Genomic DNA, 24,155 nt, shown 5'->3' with positions numbered 1-24,155 from the left:
CCTGCTTGTTTACTTGAATAGTTAAAGAGCCTGTGGGTTGAGTCACCTCCATACACAGTTACAATATGCACTCAATCCCAGAGTGGTGCTTAAGTAACTATTTAATGCAGATCATGAGTAGGCAGATTTAATACATAGTGACAAGATTTAATACATAGTGTTTTACCATCTCATAATCAGTTAAAATCTACAGTAGCTCAATGTTTTCAATCGATGCTCTTCTCCTGACAAGTACATGTGCTAGGCTCTGCCTTTGTAATCTTGGTCACATTGCATTCTTTGCATCCAACAATCCTGGTTAATTTTGAGAAAACGTATTCATTTATTTAGGGGCATAGCATCCTGAATAAAGTTTGTGTATCAACTAGAGACAACACTTTGGGCTGCAGCAATAGTTGTTATATCACTCTTGATTTGTTTTCCCCCTGGTATAGCATACAGATTACCCAATCCAGTGAAATAGAGAATTAAAATTTTAGCTCTCTACCTGACCCACAGCTTCTTTGAATTAGTGGGATGTTTTCAAGTAAAGGTGAAATACACCTGGGATGTATATACCTTGCTGTTCTTATTAGGAGTGACAGATCCATATGTGTTAAATATAAAATAAATTAAGATAGATATGAAATGCAAAAGATGCAATCAGGAAGTGAGCATTTGCCAACCTAATTTAGCATATTCATATTTATTTATGTTTAATGTTTGCTAAACTGTAAAGCCTTGGAGAGCAAAACACATTAATTTAATTGACTGAGCACTACTGGTAGTACATGAAAAAAATCTAAATATTCTTTAGTGTCAGCTTTTTCCTGGAAGAAATAGGAGCTTCAGGGGGAAATCCCACCTTGCACACTGCAGCCCTGGATTGAACATCCCTGTAGTTGCTATGTTAAAGAAATATGTATCATTTAATTTAACCCTCAGGTAGGAGAACACTGAAATATCAACATAACTTAACATACAAATAATTGTTTCTCTGAATATAATAGAATTACTACGAGCACAGGCTCAACTTTCACTCAAGTACCAGTGAATAACTTGCATTTTAACTATGTGTATCTTATTTTATGCCTTTCAATAGTGTTTTATCTCTTGCTGTATCATGCCTCTAGCCACAGGAAGGGATGGGTAATACATTATTATTATTATTATTATTATTATTATTATTATTCAAGTAGGCAACAGTTCTGTGAGCAATGTTGAGTGAATGAGTCTTCTGTTTTTTCTATGCATCTTCTCTCTTTGACATTGAATTTATGTTTTATCAGATATGGATCAGTGTTTGAAAACTGGTACAGTAATAAAAGCTGAAACAGAATGTGGATACTGACCAATAATTTTGGTACACATCTAATAGTTTAATGCAAAACAGTGAGAAGGCATAGTCTTCGGTTCTTTGAACAGATAAAAAGGGAAAATACTACAATGAATACATGAAGTATAGATTCTCATATATAGAAGATAAGGACTGTGCCAAGCCCCAGGTTGAAGTGAGGGGAAGTCTTATCCAGTGGTACAGTGAAACCTACTTTACTCTTGTGGTTTTTACAAACAACAAATTAAGAACAGGTGATGAAAATAAACATTATGTCTCTTCAGAACAATACAATATCAATACAATATTTCTGTATTACTTGTTATTGTGAGGTATGTGAAAGGCAATGAGTTGAAGAAAACCTTTTCCTTTGGCATTCTCTTTCAGAGCATACAAGAGGTGAGGTCATAGTTAACGCTATTGATTATTATTTCAAAGAAAAAGACATTAATAGATTTAATTGTTGCATGTTATGCACTGATGGGGTCACGTCTATGTCAGGTTTTATGCTAGTCTCTGCAGTGGTGGCATGAAGATAGCCCCCGATGTAATCTGGACTCAATATTGCATTCACAGGCAAAGCCTTGCATCTAAATACTTCCTTGGTGCATCATTCTTGATAAAAGTGTCAAACTGGCTAATTTTATAAAATCAAAGTCCACAAACCCAATAATTTTCAAAGAGATTATGATTAGTTTTCATTGTATCCTGCTCCTTCATACAGATGGCTCTCTCTCATGGAAAAGGCCTAACTTGGCTGTTTGAACTTAGATATATGGGCCAGTTTGTTGGTTTTTATACAGTTATTATTCAATTGAATGGCTTATTGGCCTATGCATTTTGACTAACCCTGTATTACCATTCTTTCCCATTTCCCTCCAAGACAACAAAACTGTGGTTCATTTCAGGCTCTTGCAAACTTGGCAGCCTTTTTTTTCTTCAAATAAACAATCTACATTTGGCGCTTGAGAATAATTTGATAACGATGTGACAAAATTTTCAGACAAAATTGAATCTATGATTTTAAAATTAGATTTGGTACAGGGTCATGCACTGAAAAAGGCCAACCTAAAATAGTTGAAACTTTATAAAACTTCTTATCGTAGAACAAGCAAATGCTCTTCTAGGAAACTTGAATGGCTTAAAGTCATTTTTGAGAAGTACAGACAGTACCAAAGTTATGAACAAGATAGGATCTGTAGGTTTGTTCTTGAATTTGTGTGTAAGTCTGAACAGATGCATTTTAAAGTGTAACTCCACCTATATATATATATAGAGAGAGAGAGAGAGAGAGAGAGAGAGAGAGAGAGATTTGGATAGCATAGGGAAAGGCTAACATCCCTGTAGTGTTTGTTTTGTTATCTGCGTCCCTGTTCAGAAGATTTCACCTCACTTTCTGTCCTTGTGATTATTGGATTTTTTAAAAAATAATTTTATTAGTTTACAAACCAAAAAAAGATAGAAAAATATTACAGTTAAAAAATTAAAAAGTTAATAGGGTGGATAAGATGTAATTACTGGATTTTGAATAATTTGGCTTGTTGTGGAAACAAGGATTGGTGCTAAAGCTTCTGTGGAAACCCCCTTTCTCCACGATAACTCTTTCAGGAGTGAATTTCCCTTCCAAGGGGCAGATTTTTCTCACTTTCTGCTGTTTAACCCCGTTCTTAACTGTGAGTTTTAAGTAAGATGTTTGTAACTCAAGGACTGCCTGTACTTCAAAAAACCTAGAGAAGAGAACAACTGGATTGCAAAATTTCCAAGATGCCAGATTATCAGTCAGGGAAAAGAGAAGTTGATCAAACTTTAAACTGATACTACTTTAAAAGCCAAAATAAAAAAAATCCTTTATTAACTTTTGTTCAAACATCAGCAAAGAATACTGACAGGGTTTATTGGTAAGATACTTACATTTCTGTTGCCATTTACAATACTGAGCTGGTGGAGAAGGCTTTGTCTTATATGTACGTTTATTTAAAAAAATACCATAGTAAGTTGAATGCAGTTCTAGTTTTAAGACTGTGGGAAAATGGGAGGCTGGGGGTGGCATCTAGACACCCCCAAGGGAAAGCCCAGGGTTTGGGTTGGGGTGGGGACAAAACTCCAGGAGGAACTGGGTTAAAATAACCAGTTCCTTTCGGATTTCTAGCCTGTCTGAAAGAGCCCTAAGTTGGGTGGAAAGGAAAAATAAAGCTGTCATCACATTGATGGCACTAAACTTCAACCCTTTGGACAACCTATCTCAAATGTTTCATGTAAATGTTAAATAGGATGAGAGACAGAAAAAAGCCATGAAAAAATCTCCAGGTTAGTACTCAAGGAATCAGACAGGAATCTCTCAGTATCATCTTTTGAGCTCACCCTGCTGGAAGATCCAGAATTACTGCAAAACAATGCTTCTAAGTCCTATCCCAGTGAAGTGGCACAGCAGATTACTTTAGTCAATGCAATGATACCAAAAGCCATTAAATGTTCCAGACACACCTTCATTTTTCTGTAACCAAAGCAATCTCTGTCACATAATTAGGTTTGAAATGAAGTTGAAATGGATATAGATAGATTCAGAACTTCTGAAGCTTGAAGACCACCATATGTTCTTATACCTTGACTAAAATTTGAATGTTGGAGAGAGGGCTATAGCTAGTCAATGTTGTATCCAACAAAGCTGTTTTCAAATGTCTGTCAATTTCCTTCAGGCATGTTGGGATCCTGCCTTGTAAACAGACATTAATTGCTTCCCTTATCCACTCAGCCAGTTCCTCTCTGAACTGAATCAGGAAGGACAAAAGTCTAGTACACAAATGGTGACTCTCACCTCTTCACAGATCCTGTCCACAGCCTCAGGCTGCACAGACTGAAAGGACAAGCAAGAGCCAGGTTATATCCAGTAGAACTGTATCACTCACAGCATCTAAGCTGGAGTGGATATGAGCAATTTAATCTGCAAAGCAAGAAGCAAATTGTTTGCAGCAAGCCTTCAAGTACCATATTTTATCACATAACAGTTACACTTTTATCTCCCCTTTTTAAGTGAAAAACGGGTGCAGCTATTACACTGAAAAAATTTCTATCTACGGAGCTTCACTTGGTTGGCAGCCAAGTGAAACCCCCTAACGCCAAGGAGGCAAGTGCGGGTGAGTGAACTAAGGGTGCAACTATTATGCAAGGAATATTAAAATACCAATTTGGACATCTAAAAAGGGGGTGTATGACCATTAGCAACTATTGTGCGATGAAATACGGTAGTCTATATTTTCTTTTTGAGGACCAATGGGCAATAAACAATAAGCTTCTAACCACTTGAAACAGCTCTGCTTGATGCTTCCTTGCAGATGAAACCATGGCATGATAGAATAATTTCTTTGCTGTCAACATTGCCATGGAACAGGCCTTCAAATAATCTCTAGTTTATGTTCAGTCAAACTTATTTCAGGTCCTCTGCTAACATTGCTCTAGTCTGAATGTCACACACTTAGTAACTGACAGTTCCCTGGAAAATCAGACGACTGGTTTGGCTCCAGTTCACAAGAGGCAACATACAGGTGTGGTCATGTTCACCACCTATTCAAGAGGTCAATCAATGCTTTAACTGAGTTGCCTGCTGCAGCAACAGAAAAATCTTCAAAAGCCACCAGGAAACCATCCAGATTCATTAGCCTCCTGAGTGGATCAGATGACTCTAATGCAAAGGAAATATTGATTTGGTTGTGACAAAATGTTTATTCACACTAAGATCACCATCATCCCATCCAGGTCTGAAAACAAGATCCAGGATATGCTCAGCAGCATAAGTAGTGCCACATTCCATTTAGGATAAACCCATGTTCTCATTATGAGCATGAAGTCCTGAGCCATCCCAGAAAGGGCAGTCTCAGCATGGATGTTGAAGTCCCCCAGCACAAGCCAAGGAAGCTCCAGTACAAACCCCATGACCACATTAGCTGACTCAGGAAGGGAAACTATTAAATAATTGTATTTCTGTTGTATTCTGGCTATATAGAAAAACGTACTCAAACTCTGGAGATTGAGGAATAAGTGACCTGATGACAATGTGATAGACTATTGGAACAAAAAAAAAGCCAGTGGAAAAAGTTGATAGAGATTAACCCCTTTGCCTATTCCATCTGTGATTCAAGTCAGGTTGGCATGTTCATCCAGGATCATCCTAAATAGCAGTAATTTTCACATTCACTGACTTGGCATTCAAAAGCAAAATGTTCAACCCAGGAAAACCTTTACTAAGACTATTCAGGCTATTCAGCTTGAAGAAAGTTTGGGGGCAACCAGCACACCGTAGCATCCATTTATCTTAATAACATCACTATCGTCCTCTTCTACATATCACTTTACCCTCTACCACACTGCTGATTGCTCCACAATTCCCCGTACCTGCCCTTTTGTTTTTAACACATCTTTCCTTTGAAAAGCAGCTTTGTTCTCTAAAACAAATAAAAACTATATTGAAAGGCCAATATTAAAAACAGCTTCACTAAATGACAGATGAAACCCTTTGAGCAGTTAAGGATACGCAAGAAGCAAAAATAAAAGGGGACAGAAATAGGATCAGAACTCTGAATGCAACTGTTAAGCAACCTTTGCACATGGATGTAGAAAGCTAAGCTACTATACAATCAATGCAGAGGAATAGATGACGACGACAAAGAAGTTAGAACAAGAGACCTCTTCCACAAGATCTAAGAAATCAAAGGGAAATTTAAATCAAGTGTGGGGATGCTCTATGACCAGAATGGGAACACACTATATGCTCAAGAAGTAAAAAGATTATGAAGAACTGTAAAAAAGAGATGAAAGAATAGCAGATTTATTCAAGGAAGAATCATTTGAAGATGACTACACGATTTTAGAAAATGAAGTGAAAGCTGCACTCAAAGCACTTGGGAAAAACAATTTACCAGAAATAGATGGCATAACAATAGAGCTGTTTCAAACTACAGAAAGCACTTCTACACTGACTTGTTCCCCCAAAAGTGGGGTGAATCAGCTCTGTGGTGGCTGTAGGATTGTTGACATGGACCAGTTATTTATTTCTTTATTGCATTTCTATACCACTCTTCTCACCTCTGAGGGGACTCAGAGTGGTGTACAACATGTTAAAATGGCAAAAATTCAAGGCCACCTAACCGTGTTAACTCTTCAAGAATCTGGAGCAAACTGCAGCTTTCTGGGTTCATGCTGCAGGACAGTCAGGACACCTTCCCGCCTCCTCAGTAGCCCAGGGCTGGTGGTCAAAACCATTTGTCACTCTGGATCAGCCCCAGGATAAAGAATCTACATAGAGCTGCTCAGAAACATCTTCTCAAATTCTATCTAAAATCTGTCATCAGATACGGAAAAAAAATGACACACGGTTTAAAAATGATCAACATTCCAGTATTTCTTCTGTGGTCCTTCTCTCTTCAAAGCACCCTAAATAAGCCTTGCTTTTATAGTCCTAACACTCAGGGACTCAAACTATTCTAACCTATTCTGGTCTTTCGTGGCTTACCAAATCCATATTTAATTGGGAATAAGTGCCAATGATTCTAATAGGACTTATTTTCAAATAAGAATTCATTTAATTGCAGAACTTGCCGACAGAACTGAATCATTCAATAATTCCAGTGCCTAAATATTTAGATATTTTGTCTATAGCTCCAGCACCAGCAGATTTTTGATAGGAATATAGTAGCAGAATGATACTCTGGTGTGTTCTTGCTGTTAGACCCAGTCATCACTGAGGGCCTAAGCAGGGTGGTGTCAGAACTGTTAGGGAAGAAATATAATCTTAAACTGTGATACAAAGCTGCATTAGGTAGAATCCCAACACACTATGAGATTCCATTCCCTCTCTTTCCACTGGCATAATGTTGCTCAGAAAAAAAGGTGGCATAACATGAAATATTCCCATAGAATTCAATGAGAGCCAAAATGCATGCCCCCTGCCTCTTGCTCCTTCATGCAAACAGCCATGATGAAGCACCATACTCTGATTAATTCAACAAGCACTTGTACCTCACTTGCGGGCAACAGTACGTATAAACCCTGGAAAGAGAATCTATAACTCAGATGGGAGGGCTGAGGAATGGGTCATAACTTTCTGTACTCAGGCTGTGCATGTGTAGACTACATAAAAGGGAACTATAGTGATGGGAACCATGCTGAAAAGCCACTTTGTACAAATGACCAGTGTGAGTCCATTTGGTCTTTTAGAGCATTGCCAATTTTCTTGTTCCAGTGGATACTCAGGCAATTGATTTCTCTTATATTTCATGGAATGAAGTTTAAATGGCATCTTTTTAACAGAAGAGAAAGCTCCTGTTTTGCTTTCAACACATTCAGTAGAAACGTGGCAGAGCAGTGTTCCATTTCAGGCTGGTAATTGTCCATTTACACAGATCACCAAAGCCAAGTCATTTCTCTCCATAGCCAATAATGCTAACCAAGTAGATGTCACATTGCAGTCAATGGTCTTTTCTCTTTGCAAAGCCCCCTCAAGAAGGGCAGTTTATATTCAAGGGATAGCCACATTAGCCATGCAGCAAAATACAACCTCACAACCTCTGAGGATGCCTGCCATAGATGCAGGTGAAATGTAAGGAGAGAATGCTTTTGGAACATGGCCATACAGCCCAAAAAACTTACAGCAACAGTAATTCTGGCCTTGAAAGCCTTCGACAATACAAAATACAACCTAACCCAATATCGACAAGCACCAATACCATTTGGGGGCTAACTCTAAAGCATAAAATACACTTTTTTGCAAGCTTTTGAAGCTTCATTAGCTTCAAGGTTATTAAAAACCACATAAGAGAAAATGGTGACAGGCCTACAGTCTGTCTGAGATATTGTCAGTTAAGATAATATTGAGGGATTTCAATGGAGGCAGAGGCCACTCCTATTATTATCAGTAGCAGTACTGGGAAATTTGTATCACACAAAGGGCAGGACACAAGGTAATTTTTCCACTGAAATATCCTCCCCAGCTGTATTCTCCTTCACTTGTGGGCATGAGGTGAGTGGGATGGTCCTCCTCTCACCACCACCATTGGTGGTGATCTCAAAAGAACAGCACCACCAATGCCACTGAAGCTGGAACTACACTGCTCTATATCCCATGATCTGATTCCATATTAACTGCTTCTCCCATATTTTCTGGTAGTCTAGACTCATATAATCCAATACAAAACAGATAATCTGGGATCAGATCCTGGGATATAAAGTAATATAGATCCAGCCTAAGAGGGTGATGAAGAGAGTGCATCAATAAGGAGAGATGAAATGCTCCTCCCTCCTTCCATCTCACAACAGAGGCAGGTAAACAGCGAGAGGTAAATCAGGTAGAAGGAGGAGGCTAGAATCAAAACGTTTCAGTTATTGGAGGTTTTCAGATATTGGATTTACAATTAGGCATGCTCAACCTGTAAATGAATAATTTGTGAGGATATTTTTATATGTTTGACAAGGAATGTTAAGCTCTTGCTAGTTTGTGGTTGGATGTGGTATTAGTTGTTGTTCAGCTCACACCTTCTCAATTTAATTACCCTGATTGAGAGTTCCATTAAGATGCCTGACAATGTGAGTTTGTTTGTGAGAGAGAAAGAGAGACAGAGACAGAGAGAGCTCATTTGTTGAAATAAACTGGACTTACCAAATCCAAAAGCACTGGAGCCAGCAATACTCTGTGAAGCTTGAACACTGGTAGATGTATAGAGTCCTGTGACCAGTAAGCCATCAAAAAAGGTGCTTGTTGAAATAGTCACTGAAATGAGGAAAAAAATATAAATTATTACCCATTCCAAGATAAAGTTTCACCCCTGACCTCACAGCCTGTCATTCTATTCCTAATGCACATATACATTGCACAAAGTTTGTAGTTATTTCTTAATTTCATTTTTGAAGGGAAATATTTCTTCTTGCAATTTCTTGGGACTTATGCAAAAAAAATGCACACAAAATAACATTTCTGCAGAAAATGCTTTTTTCTCCATCCACATAAAGTGCAAAATTATGCAGACTACCAAACTGAAAAGAGTCTCACTAGTACAAGATTTGCCTGACACTTGAAAAACACGCTTTAAAATATTTCAAATATTATCTCTATTCATATAAAACATACTGTATACACCTGTATAATACTTCATGCATCAAATGTCCACATATAGTCCACAAAAACTAGTCCCATACATTTTGAACCCTTAGCAAATTACAAACACATACATGCTACTCTGTACTCACAAACTTTGTTAGGAACATTCTAAACATTTGTTTAAAATGGAAGTTTTACCAATCTAAGAAAACCACCTTTCCATTTTTACAAGTACCTACTTCACAGCATAGCAAGAAGATATTCATATATGTTAACTGTTCCAATTATTTATCATCATTAATGAATCAGAAACAATTGTTATCCTTAATTATCTTTCTACCATGAAGTGGACACACATTGTGCATTACAGCAGCAGGAAGGATCTCAAGGTAGCAATGAAAGATTACTAATTTCAATCTGTTTCTGAAAGACATTATTTTGTTTTGATATAAACAACTCCCTCCACTTGAGAAACTGAAAAGTTATATTCCCAATAAACCAAATGGTTTGTAACCACCCTCCTGCCATGGCTGGTGGTACAACCATCTCTGCAGGAAAATGTTTATAATGTTGTGCCTTTCAAATTTATTTTCCACAACAATTTTAACACACATTAGAGTATTAAATTATTAAATCTTACTCATTGGTGTCTAATAAAATGAGAAGATTGATACAATCTATTGGCTATAGTCTTGTTCTTATTTATACATTCACACCTCACCTTTCCATGAATATTGGAATTAAGGACCTTGTCACATGGCCGCCAACGGCCGGCACACCTCTTAAGGGTGAGCCCTTATTTTGGTTTGTCTTGCCGGCTGGCAGGCCACTCACATGGGGGAAAGCAAGGAGCGCATGTAATGCCCACAGGTTCACCCCAAGGAGATGGCATGAATCTGGCAACACAGGAAGCCTCCTGTGTTGCCAGCTCCATGGGGGGAAGCTGTGTGCACTACTCACTTCCATGTGATTGCCCTGCCAGAGAGTTCCATGTTTATTGTTGTTGTGGTTTAAAAAAAGGATAACCTCACTTTTATCAGACAGAAGTACACTGAGGGCACTTCCATACAATGTTAAAATGTGGGTCAAATAAGTGGGCAAAAAATGGGACCTGATAGCAAGTACAAACATATACTTGTCACTCCTGGTAAATGGTCCCCCGCCATCATGACACCTTGGTTTGTAGTGGATTTTAGAAATCCGCAAGGTGGAAGGAAAACATCCAGCAGAAGTTCTTTTTTAAAAAAATGGCTCTCTGAGATGCGCTGGACCTCTTATGCACTCATGCAGACACCTAAATGTGCACACACAAGCAGATTTCTTATTATCTCTCCTCACTCGACCGTAAATTCAATCTCTTTAATTTCATAAAGAGCAGGACAAAGTAATGGTTGCAGAGAATTCTCATTGAAATTGTTTTCCATTTGTGTTTCCATTTAGCCACCTGTATGTCTGTGGCTCAATTTGATTACAGCTCTCATCAGCTGTTTTGAATTTTAAAATGCGCACATGTGTTGGAATAGTCCACACCGGGATATATGAATGAAATCATGTGTTTTCCTTCACTGCAGGGATATACAGTAATGCGAATATGCACATTTTCTGGCTGAAATTGGGTTTAAAACACACCATTTAAACACGTGTTTTTCAACTGTTAATCCGAATCAGCGTCATCTAGCCAACCCTCATTTTATCCCAGTTTCATCCGCATTTTAGCGCATGTGTAGAAGGGCCCTGAGGCCCATTCTACACTGCCATATAATCCAGATTATCAAAGCAGATAATTCACATTATCTATTTTGAACTGGATTATATGAGTCCACACAGCGATATAATCCAGTTCAAAGTGGATAATCTGGATTTTATATGGCAGTGTAGAAAGTGCCTCTAGCTTCATCCACAGTACTGTACTGAAAGTGCAGATTGAACTGCATTATACGTTCAATGTAGACTGCTATATTCCAATTCAAAGCAAATACTGTGGACTATCTGATTTGATAATCTGGATTATATGACAGTATAGGAGGCCCCTTCTATATTGCCACATAAAATCCAGGTTTTCTGCTTTGAACTGGATTACCTGGTAGTGTAGACTCAAATAATCAAGTTCAAAGTATATAATGTGGATTATCTGCTTTGATAATCTGGATTATATGATGGTGTAGAAGCTTTTTTTCCCCTCTCCTTCCCCACTATCCAGATCCTTTCCCCCTTTGCTTCCAAACCCCTATTTCCCTCCAATCGCTCAGGGAATGCTTTGATTGTCCTTTTCCTGCATAGCAGAAGGGTGTTGGATTGGATGGCCCCTGGGATTGCTCCTATTACAAAGGCTGGATAGTTATGTTTTGGGGTGTTTTTATTGTGCTTTTCCTGGATGGCAGAAGGGGGTTGGACTGGATGGCCTCTGGGGTCTTCCACTAAAATACTGGTAAGTTTATGTTGGTCAAAAAGTTTGCCCATGTCAGATATATATACATTATATAAAATATAATATATAAACATTTCTTGGGGTGCCACGAAAAACTTTTGCTTCAAAAAGGGCTCCGTGGCTGAAAAGATTTGCGAACTTCTGCTTTATTTGATAAGCTATAATGCAAAATTCAATTGCAAGCGACCCATCTACCTCTGGGAGAAGTGAGTTGGTTTTTAAGACCAATTATGTTTCTGAACCAAACATGGGAAACCAGCAGTTTGCATTTTGTATGATCAGATATTGGTCAATTTCGATACCTGAAAACAGTATGGGTTCTTTATTGTGCCCATGGTAAATAGCCAAATGTTTCTAGTATGTTGCCATCCCCACCTCCAAAACCAATACCTATACACTGTTACTTAGAATGTGAATATATTTAATAGAAGAATCAAAATAATAATATTATGATTCTAAGATTTTAACAGTCCCTCCCTTTTATCTCAGCTTTTTAGAAGGAGCGAATCAGGTTGTATATAACAAACTGTATATAACAAACACAGACACACTGATGAGGATAGATTCTTTAAATATATATATATATTATTTTTAAATTCTGCCCAGCATCCTAAGAAGTAAGGTTCTGCCTGGCCTCACTTCAAATTATTGTGAAACTAAAACTAGTACTACTCTAGGTGATGATAGGTGTAGCCCTAGAGAGGGCCTATCAGAGGACGTAGGAGTACATCTATGGTCAAGCAAGATCAATGAGACATGGACTTGGTCAATCGGGAATGATGGGTGTGCAGTAAGGGGAGGAGAGGGGACAATTCATTAGACTGGTGAGGACCACAGGGCAGGGCAGATGCACTTCACAGCAGTCGGGTGCTTTCTGCATGCTGCCACTCAGCTGATTGCTGGCAGGCTGCCCAAAAACGTTGGCAGGCCGCCCAGAAGGGAAGCAGCAGGAACCAGCCGCAGGGGTTCCTCATCTGATTTCTCGTCTAAAGCCCCAGGGAGACTGATGTGAGAAAGTCAGTGGGGTAGCAATCTCACAGGAAATAGGTTGCATATCATTCACATGGCTGGGAAGATTACTTGGGATGCCAAATAGCCAATCTAGCAGGTGCACTATTAATGCTGTAAGAACTGAGTTGTGGTAAGATTAAAAATGTGGCAGATCATACCATTCATCATTACTGTCTTTTCCCTATGCTCTTCTCTCAGAGTTTTGGCAATAGCATATTCATGCTCCCGCTTTATTGATCTCTTTATATAAGTTAAGTCAATTGCAGGGCCTTGTCTATTATTCTTATTTATACCCTGTTTTATCTCTCCCAAAAGAGATCAAAGAGGTTTAGTGAGTCGCCTTGTTGAATGGGTTATTCAGAGTGACTTACAAAATCTTAAAAATCTTAAAAGTTACAAGAGATAAAATTAGCAAACAATACAAAACATTTTTAAAAGACCCGATAAACACAAAAGAGCTGTATGAGAAGCTACCAACAGAACAAGGCATAAATGCAACTGGCATACTGTTGTTTTCCAACATATAAAGCAAGTTGAAAATTTAAAATTTGTTTTTAATTATTTTAAAGGTGCCATTGATTTTTTTTTTTTTAGTTTCTGAACACAGTAGAAGAAAAACACAAGGCTAGGGCCATTTTAAAAGCAGACTACATTGCTTGACAGCTCTACCTTCTTAACTTCACCTAGATGAGAGTTCCACAGTTGGCTGCCCCGAATCCCACTTCAGAGGTGAGAAGGGCGGGGTACAAATGCATGAAATAAATAAATAAATATCAGAAGGTACAACTAATTATTGGTATCTAGATGCATGCTAATTTCTGCCTAATTCCAACTGAATGGTAGACTAGAAATTTGAGATAATATTCCAATAACTTACGCATGCCAGCTAGACATAAGCTCTTTAGAATTCTATAGGACTTGTTTAATAAACTTGTTTAAAATTGTGTACAGATTGAGCATTTCTTATCGGAAATTCTGAAATCCAAAATATTCCAAACTCTCCAACTGTCGACATGAGTGATTGAGATAGTGACACCCTTGCTTTCTGATCATTCAACGTATAGACACTTTGTTTCATATATAAATAGAAAAAAATTATTACCTTCAAGCTATATGTATAAGATGTATATTGAACAGAACTTTTTTTGTAGGCTGGGGTTCCATCTTCAAGATATCTCATTATGTACAAATATGCAAATACAGGTATTCCACCACACCCCTAATCTAAAATCCAAAACGTTTCCAGTCTCAAGCATTTAAGATAAGGGATACTCAATATATAATATTTTTCAGAATGGCAGGTGTCCTTGACTGTGTTCTTTAAAACGAGAAAGCTATTTTGTCTTTGCTGCTGGCATGTGACTCTGGAGGCCTTTTTTATATTGAAATTTGCCCCCCCCCCCCCAGAAATAGAGAAAATTCCTCTCACTTTAACGCTATCATAAATAATCCCTTTATCATAAATAATCTTCTTCATGCCAAGCCTATGAGATGAGTAACTTTATCTAATAAGCTTCATGGCTGAGTAGACTGGGTCTCTCCAATTGTACCACAACACTGAGTACTCTGAAGACTATCAACCTCATTAGATGAGGTACTTTTCAGCGACATGTGCCAGTTTGTCTTTACTTTAGCAATGGAGCCCGCTGGCTTCCATCCCAAGATGTAGAGGTACCTCCAGTAGGGCTCAGTCACAAAACTAATGACAACCTGGCGCATACCGCCATGGCTGCAACATGGGAGGCTTCCTGTGTTGTACTGAATCAATGGGGGAAGCCGGGCAGTCAACATTTTCCCCCATGGGATGGGGCAACGGGTGATACAGGGTATGGAGCAATGGGTTCCCTTCACATCCCTATGGGCACCATCAGATTCACCATGATGCATGGTGATTCTGGAAGCCCATATGATGAGGATGTTAGACACACAGGTACAACCTCAGTCAACAAATGCTGGGAGAAGGCCAGAGCTGTGGATGCCAAGCAGCCTGTCCTGGATGCTATGGGTGGTTCCAGACAGGCAAAAGATCCGATAGAGATCTCTTGGGATAGAGACCACACAGCTTGCCTAAACCCTGGGGCTTTTCAAGAGGGTGTCCAGATACTCACCCCTACTTATTCGAAATAAGCAGAGGTGGGCATCATGGACACTGCCAGCCTCCCCTGCCCTTCCCCCATTCCCCTCTGCACTTACTGGGAGAAGACTTTGACGAGACCTGAAGCCTTTCTCCCTCACTCCCCGCTCCCTTGAAAGAGCTGAAAGAGGGCTTTGGGTAGGGGAAAGGGGATTTCTGCTCCAAGCCCCACTGTTGGATCTTCCAGGGAGGAGGGAGAGAGGCAAAGGCTTCAGGCTTACTTCTGGTGAAGGCTCCGGTAAGTTGAGGGGGGGGGGGAAAGGAGCCAGGGAGAGAGTCCAGACAGGGGGGAGGGAAGGAAAACACGAATTTTTTGAAATGCAGGGTCATACACACACACATGAAGATGTGGTTCTTTTCCCCAGAAACGGGATAAAAGGGGAACTTTTTATTCCGCGGTTTCCCTCCTTTGTAGCTTTTCCTCCCATGTTTTCAGGGAACATCATTTGGCCACCCTCTAGTTTGAACTAGGAGCTTCTGGGATAAAGGTACTGTCTGGACCGGCTCTATAAGCTAACCAGCTGCCCTCAAGTGTGATAAAGAATGCTGTTCTAGAACTCATATTGAAGTAAATTACTGATCCAGCTGGTTTCTGCATCTGTAACTGGAGTGTGTATATGTGGCATCGTATCCTTTGCTTCAGGACGCAAAATGTCTTGGATGATCTTTGTCCAAAGAATTGGAGAATCATGAGAGTATATGCAGCCACAACTGGCTTCTTTAGCCCTCCTAGTAAGAGATGCCATGTTCTGGCAGGGCTCATAGAGAAAAGATGAAATAGTGCAGAGAATATTGAGGCTGGGGCAGTGCTGGATTTAGGAAAAATGATGCCCTGTGCCAGTTAAGTTATGAGACCCCTTACTTGGGCCCTGAAGGAGGTGGGCTCACACTGCCTGCCATAGACTATCAGCTCTATCATTATGTCTGGAATCACTCCGAAACAGAAAGTCTTCAAAGATCCCCCACACAAGTCAAAGTGGCTCTGAGCTTAAGCATACCCAAGCACAATGGTAAATCCAACACTGAGCTAGAGTGAATAGATGTTCCCCATTTAACATGCAAGCATTATTTAAGTAACACGACATTTGAAACAATGTGCAGAAGCATTAATAATGGAGGGCTAAGATAAAATATGACAGCACTGCTGATGTCAGTGGATAAGCATGAGTTAATTCTTTATTCAACATACCTAACACAATTGCTTTCTCCCTTAAGATAAATCCAGAATTTTCACAGAATCTTCAGAAGGACGTTTTGATCTAATAGGCACTTTGACATCCACTCCCACCTGCTAAATTAGGTATTCACCAGCCACATTAATCTAGTGAATGCGTAACACCAAGAACAGCATTGTTTTTTAACTCTGGCATAGAACTATCATCAACGTAAGTTAGGCGACGTGATGATAATAGTATTGCCAAGTACTCATCCAATAGGAAAGTTATTAAGATGCTTAAACACAGTATGCACCACAATTTCAGTGGTGCAAATTGGACAATAAAGAAATTGCTAAGGAGTGCTAAATCTCCCTCCCCCCTCAGAATGTGTAAGAGTGATAGTTTAAGTGGAATTATATGGTTTTGTAGATCTGTTTTCTGCTAGAAGTAGTTGAATGTTTACTATATACAGTAAACCACAAGGGCTATTTTTGAGGAGAAGTAACTGTGGTCATTGGCAATCTCCACAAATTTAGAGTATGAAGTTTTACGAAGTTAAGATCCACTTTATGAAGCTGGGACATTTTGATTATGCAAACAAACAAAAGAGTCTTCGAATCCTTTGTTTCTGATGTATTACTAGGCTTAGATTGTTTCCCTCAATGGCATCGCTGCACCCTATAAGGAGAAAAACAGAAGCCTATTATGAATAACTCCGGGAATTGTCATTCTTGTTTTTACTGCTAGATTTCATACTTGAAATTGCTGCATAATATCTGGCTCCTACTTCCTATTTTCTCTTTTATCCACAAAACACAATCTTTCCATATATTATGATGAACTACAAGTATATATTGGTATCAATTGTAATACAAATATTACAATATGTAATATTTGTACAATATTTTAAATGATGTATTTTATTGATATGGTTATTTTTAGTTCTTAGTTTGCTTTGTTTTTTATATTGCTGTTTATGTATTTATTCTATTTTTTTGTTTTGGTTTTGTATGTGACTTTATTTTTTGTAAGCCACCCCGAGTCCTGTTTGGAGAGAGGGCAGGATATAGAATCATAGGATGATGATGATGATGATTATGATGATGACGATGATGATGATTACTATTATTATTGGCATCGTATCGGTGTCCAGTGTAAGGCATTGAATTTTGCCATTATTTATGTGTAAACCACTTTGAGTCCCCCCAGGGGTGAGAAAGGCAGTATATAAATACTGTAAATAGGTAAATAAATAATAAATTATTACAGCATTCAACTTAAAAAAAGAATACAATGGGAAAAAAAGACCCAAGTCATTGACTTTGACTTTGAAGATTCAACCCACTATAGTACCACTAAGAAAAAAGGGAGACATCAGCATGTTCAGAATAACTGCAAGATTTGCAGAAGTACACAAAAATATTAGTGAAGAGGAATAGCAGAGGGACATAGTGTGCCTCCAAAGCCTAATGAGGAGTAGATATGCTCCTTGTTTGGAAAGTGCAGTGTATTTGGGAGAGCAATGGAAGTCAGGCTAGAACAGAAGTTATGATACCTCTGGCTGGCTGACACCTTAAAAATGCATGCTTAACACTACAGCATCTTGGTGGCCCCTTGATTAGTTACATTTCGGAGTGAGCTCCAGTCCTTATGCAGCCAAAGAATACTACACAGGCTCAAAAGTTAGATATAGCTGGGTATGTCCAAACTTAAATCTATATATATAATAAAGAAGAGTGTTTGTTTGTATAGGACAGAGGAATTGTGGAGGGAGGGCGGAAGTGTATGTGCCAGCGTTCTGATTGGCTGCCGCTGTGCTGCTATTTGCATATGGTCTCTGATTGGCCAGCTTCAATAGGAGCCCCTGGTGGAGAAGAAGGTTCATGGCAGAAACGGGGCATGACAAGGAAATTTGCATATGGTCTCTGATTGGCCAGCCTCATTTCCAACATTCCGAGATGACAAAGAGAGGAAAGGAAAGGCCGGGGGCTGGGTCAGAACACTCCCAATACAGACCACACTTGGGACACAGAGCCCCCATCACCCACTCGACATCCTACTGCAGTTTGGAGGAGGATGAACCATGGATGATGGGACTTGCAGTACCACCACTCACATTCTGAGACCGCTGTTAACCTCCTCCGATAACTGATCAGGACCAAACTTCGCACATAGACCTCTCATGACCCACTGTACGTCCTGGTGTGGTTTGGCCGGGGATGGACCGTGGATTATGGGACTTGCAGTACCATTGCTCAATTCTTCAGACCACTGCAACCCTCATCCAATTACCGATAAAGACCAAACTTGGCACACTGAGTCTCCATGACGCACTCTACATCCAGGTGCAGTTTAAAGGAGGATGCACCATGGACGATGGGACTTGCAATACCTGCACTCCCTTCCTAACACAATTACAACTGCCAACAATGATGGATCAGGACCACAATTTACACTGAGAGCCTGCATGACCCACTCTACATCCTGGTGCGGTTTGGAAGAATTTGGCAATGGATGATGGGACTTGCAATCATTTCACTCACTTCCTGAGATCACTGCGACCCTCGCCAATGACTGAACAACACCAAACTTGGCACATAGACCTCTCATGACCCACTTTATGCCCTGGTGAGGTTTGACTATGGATCGTGCATGGATTTTGGGACTTGCAGTACCTTCGCTCAATTCCTGAGACCACTGCAAAACATCATCCAATTTCCGATAAGGACCAAACTTGGCACACCGGATCTCCATGATGCACTCTACATCCTGGTACAGTTTGGAGGATGATGCACCATGGACGATGGGACTTAGAGTACCTTCACTCAGTGAAACCACTGAGACCCTCATCCAATGACTGATGAAGACCAAACTTAGCACACAGAGCCCCCATGGCCAACTCAACATTCTGGTGAGGTTTGGGAGAGAACAGACTATGGATGATGGGACTTCAAGTACCTCCACTCACTTCCCAAGACTGGTGCAACCCTCATCTAATGACCAATCAAGACCAAACTTGGCACACAGAGCCCCCATGAGCGACTCTACATCCTGGTGCTGTTTGGAGGAGGACGGACAATGAATGATGGGACTTGCAGTACCTTCACTCACTTCCTGAAACCACAGTGACACTCATCCAAATACCAAGAAAGACCAAACTTGGCACAGAGAGCCCCCATGGCCAACTCAACATTCTGGTGATGTTTGAGGGAGACTATGGATTATGGAACTTGCAGTACCTTTACTCATGTTCTGAGACTGCTGTGATCCTCATCCAATGACTGATCAAGACCAAATTTAGCACACAGAGCCCCCATGACCCACTTTATGTCCTGCTGCAGTGTGAAAGGGGATGGACTTTGGGTAATGGGACTTGCAGTACCTTCACTCACTTACTGCCACCACTGCCACCCTCATCTAATGACTGATAAAGACCAAACTTGGCACACAGAGCCCCCATGACCCACTCTATATCCTGCTGCTGTTTGGAGGAGGATGGGCCATGGATGATGGGACTTCAAGTACCTTCACTCACTTCCTGAAAATAATGCAGCCGTTATCCAAAGACCAATAAAGACCAAACTTGGCATACAGAACCACCATTACCCACTTTCTCTAATAACCCGGGCAACGCCGGGTCCCCAAGCTAGTATAAAATAAAACCCAGGAGAGGAAAATGATCAACAATTCTGATGAGCAAAACAGTTAGCCTTTTCCCACAACACAGTTATAGCATTATGATTTCACTTCAATTGCAATGGCTGCACCCCATAGAATCCTAGTATTTGCAGTTTTCTGAGTAACTGAATAATGAATATTTATCCTTAAACTTCTAATACCAAACCTAATAGCGATACAAATGAAAGTAACATCCTTCAGCCAATGCTAATAACTATACAAGTTGATGCGATACTACAGTTTTTGAAGACATACTCTTTTTGAAGTTACTCTTTTATGTCACAACTGCAGTGAATAACAAATTCTATGTAATATAAGAATAATGTCAGAAATGTAATGATTATGCTTCCTAAATCTAGTCTTATTGCTCATGCTTTTCAGGTTTATGTGTAGCTGGCTGCTTGATACCAATACATAAAAATTTCATACTGTTGGCACTGCTCTAAATAAATTATTAAGCAGATATGAATATGAGTTTTGTGTTTAGATTTCCAGCATTGTTTTGTAAATCCCTTTTATTCTGTTTCCATCATAAGGTATGTCTTTACCATAAACAGAACCAGTAATGGCATTTTAAATACACGCATGCTTTCTTTTGCTAGGATATAAGAATCGTTGTTTGCTGAGTATTTATTATAAAAGCTTGCTAGACATTAGGTTTATTTTTAGATTAGAGGGCATACTAGCTAAACATGGGCTCCTGAGCATAGTGACCCCAGTTCAGTAAGATATAAAACCTCTTACATTGTGAATTATGATAATACTAAGCAAACTGAGTGGATAACTACTCCAGTGACACTAAAAATTAAGGGAACATCTACAAATTAAAATATCACCCAATAACTTTATACAAATATTTATACAGAAGTGTAATTTCATATCAGCATTTTTCAAAACGCTCATTGTTCCTCATTTACAAAACAAGAGATACTCTTCTTACTCTATGTATTGAGAACCCTTTATATTATGGATAACAGAGAGCAACATTAAGAACAAAAATAATGATTGCTAGCTGGTGTATTTCGTAAGTAAATCAAATAAAAATTACAGCTAAGAATCTGGACTGGGTCCCAAATTAGATGCCAAAATGTAACATCAATTGTTACACAAATGCATTTCCTGTGTACTTTTTGAAATTGGAACTAATAAACTATAGTATCACCTAAATCTGGAATTTGCTTGTCTTTTACAAAGTACATATAACATAACTAATGTAAAAGGATGAGTGAAATGTGCCAGTCCTTCAGCAGATTTCTGTACAGTTCTAAGACTATTTCACTGTTGTACAATTGTAGATTTTTTTGCTCCTTTCTTTCTTATATGCAAGACTTATTAAATGCGAAAAGTGTTTTCCACACAAAGTACAATTACAAGATCTTTTGTTCATTATCAATTCTTTTGCATTTCAAAATGTTCATGAAAATTTAATACAGTTATTTATTTATGTGTATATGTACATGTGAGCAAAAAGTTTAGATTTACACAAAATACATTTTAATGAAGATATACATATTATGCAAATCTCTCCCCTCTCTCTGTCTTTCACAAACACACATATCTTTTTCTCTAGTAGATGACAATACTGGTCTTTGCACTCTTATACAGACACAAAAAGTCTCAAAGTGTATCATAGGTATTTTTAACCCCTTTTGTTTATATGGACATTAGAAATATTAAATATTAAGAGAAGATAGACATATCAAAGAAGTGAAGATAAAAGGGCAAGAATTTAAAGTTAAGGCATATGCGGATGGCATGGTGGTTATTACTGAAGATCCTATAAAGAGTACACCACATTTGATGGGAATAATTAGTAAGTATGGAAGTGTAAAAGGTAAAGGTAAAGGTTTCCCTTTGACATTAAACCTAGTTGAGTCCAACTCTAGCGGGGGGGTGCTCATCTCCATTTGTAAGCTGAAGAACCGGCGCTGTCCGTAGATGCCTCCAGGGTCATGTTGTCAGCATGACTGCATGGAGCGTTATTACCTTCCCACTGAAGGTGGGAATACATTTGCATGTATTCAAACTGCTGGGTTGGCAGAAGCTGGGGCTAACTTTCCCCATATTTGAATTGCTGACTTTTTGGTCCGCAAGTTCAGGACCTCAGCAGTTTAACCTGCTGTGCCACCGGGGAAGTGTGGTAGACTTTAAAATAAACAAAGAGAAAATGATATTTTTAACAAAAAACATTTCAAAAATAATATTTATAATTTGGAGAGCATTTTAGCATGCAAGGTTACAAGGAAAGTTAAATATTTAGGAATATGGATAAGTAATAAAATAATAATTTATATCAAAATCACTATGGGAAGGCATGGAAGAAGGTTAAAAAAGGCCTGGATAGACGGCAAAAGATTCAATTATCCTGGTTAGGAAGGATAATTGTGCTAAAAATGATTATTTTACCAAAAATGCAGTTTTTATTTCAAAATTTACAAATAATTAAGGGAGTGAATGATTTCGAGAAATTGAGAAACGAATTTGTTAAATTTATACAGAATGGATGTACAGCTAGAACTACATATAGAAATCTAACAGAAGCAAAAGATTGAAGAGGATTGGTGCTTCCAGATCTTAGATACTATTAGTGACAAATGCAAGATACTCCACTATGGCAGAAAAAATGAAATGCAAAGATACAGAATGGGTGACGCCTGGCTCGAGAGCAGTACGTGTGAAAAAGATCTTGGAGTCCTCGTGGACAACAAGTTAAACATGAGCCAACAATGTGATGTGGCGGCAAAAAAAGCCAATGGGATTTTGGCCTCCATCAATAGGAGCCTAGTGTCTAGATCTAGGGAAGTAATGCTACCCCTCTATTCTGCTTTGGTTAGACCACATCTGGAATATTGTGTCCAATTCTGGGCACCACAATTCAAGAGAGATATTGACAAGCTGGAATGTGTCCAGAGGTAAAGGTAAAGGTAGTCCCCTGACATTAAGTCCAGTCATGTCTGACTCTGGGGTGTGGTGCTCATCTCCATTTCTAAGCCGAAGAGCCAGCGTTGTCCGTAGACACCTCCAAGGTCATGTGGCCGGCATGACTGCATGGAGCGCTGTTACCTTCCCGCCGGAGCGGTACCTATTGATCTACTCACATTTGCATGTTTTCGAACTGCTAGGTTGGCAGAAGCTAGGGCTGACAGCGGAAGCTCACGCCGCTCCCCGGAATCGAACTTGCGACCTTTCGATCAACAAGCTCAGCAGCTCAGTGCTTTAACCCACTGCACCACAGGGGGCTCCCGTGTCCAGAGGAGGGCGACTAAAATGATAAAGGGTCTGGAGAACAAGCCCTATGAGGAGCGGCTTAGGGAACTGGGCATGTTTAGCCTGAAGAAGAGAAGGCTGAGAGGAGATATGATAGCCATGTATAAATATGTGAGAGGAAGCCACAGGGAGGAGGGAGCAAGCTTGTTTTCTACTTCCTTGGAGACTAGGACGCGGAACAATGGCTTCAAACTACAAGAGAGGAGATTCCATCTGAACATTAGGAAGAACTTCCTGACTGTGAGAGACGTTCAGCAGTGGAACTCTCTGCCCCGGAGTGTGGTGGAGGCTCCTTCTTTGGAAGCTTTTAAGCAGAGGCTGGATGGCCATTTGTCAGGGGTGATTTGAATGCAATATTCCTGCTTCTTGGCAGGGGGTTGGACTGGATGGCCCATGAGGTCTCTTCCAACTCTTTGATTCTATGATTCTGTACTTGCATTTATACTTATATTTTAACTGTTGAATATCGAAGATTGTATGTTGTTGTTTTCTCATATATCACAATAAAACATTACACAAAAAAGAGAAAGTATTTAAAAACACATAGGATGAAATCTGTCAGATTTGCTCATGCTGAATCATTTCAGTGATAATGGAGGAATGGGCATTCCTATGGGAGGTCTCCTATGCTCCACTTCTTTTACAAAATCCTTCTGCATTAGCCTGGAACAGTAATTTTTTTAATTAATGCAATCATAAGGAATAGTGCAATTGTAAGATACCACCACTTTGCTTTCGCTGTATTTTCTCCTTCATGGTAATCTAGGCTTTCGAAATGGTACTGTTGCTAGAACTTTTTTGAAAGTGTTTGAACATACCTTTATAAGTGCTCACATTACATTGTTGCCCAAACCTTTGTTTTTAATTGTGAAATGAGTGTTCAAAGTGGAGGGAAGACTACATTGAAAGAAGTGTTAAAAGTTAAAAGTGGTGGGGTTCAAAGGGAGGATAGATCATGGTAAAAGGGATTAAAATTGCATTGGTCTAATGCAAGGCAGGAAGGCATGAGTGGAATGGATTGTGGCAAAGGGGTTTAAAATAGTACTGGTTCGGGGCAGGAAGCACAAGGAGGACATTGT

The 24,155-nt window shown here is 39.3% G+C and overlaps 1 protein-coding gene across 4 annotated transcripts in view; it reads right to left on the bottom strand.

The window, feature by feature from the left end:
* RELN (reelin) overlaps nt 1-24,155 on the bottom strand; it is a 375,263-nt gene that overhangs the window by 313,160 nt on the left and 37,948 nt on the right. For all 4 annotated transcript variants that reach the window (XM_067468825.1, XM_060778339.2, XM_060778338.2 and 1 more), the window contains exon 2: nt 8,964-9,074. In XM_067468825.1, the coding sequence (XP_067324926.1) occupies nt 8,964-9,074 (111 nt within the window). The remainder of the gene's footprint in view (nt 1-8,963; nt 9,075-24,155) is intronic.

The sequence above is a fragment of the Anolis sagrei genome, chromosome 5 (genome assembly GCF_037176765.1).
Source record: "Anolis sagrei isolate rAnoSag1 chromosome 5, rAnoSag1.mat, whole genome shotgun sequence".
Taxonomy (NCBI): domain Eukaryota; kingdom Metazoa; phylum Chordata; class Lepidosauria; order Squamata; family Dactyloidae; genus Anolis; species Anolis sagrei.
This window is presented reverse-complemented; position numbering and strand designations above follow the sequence as displayed.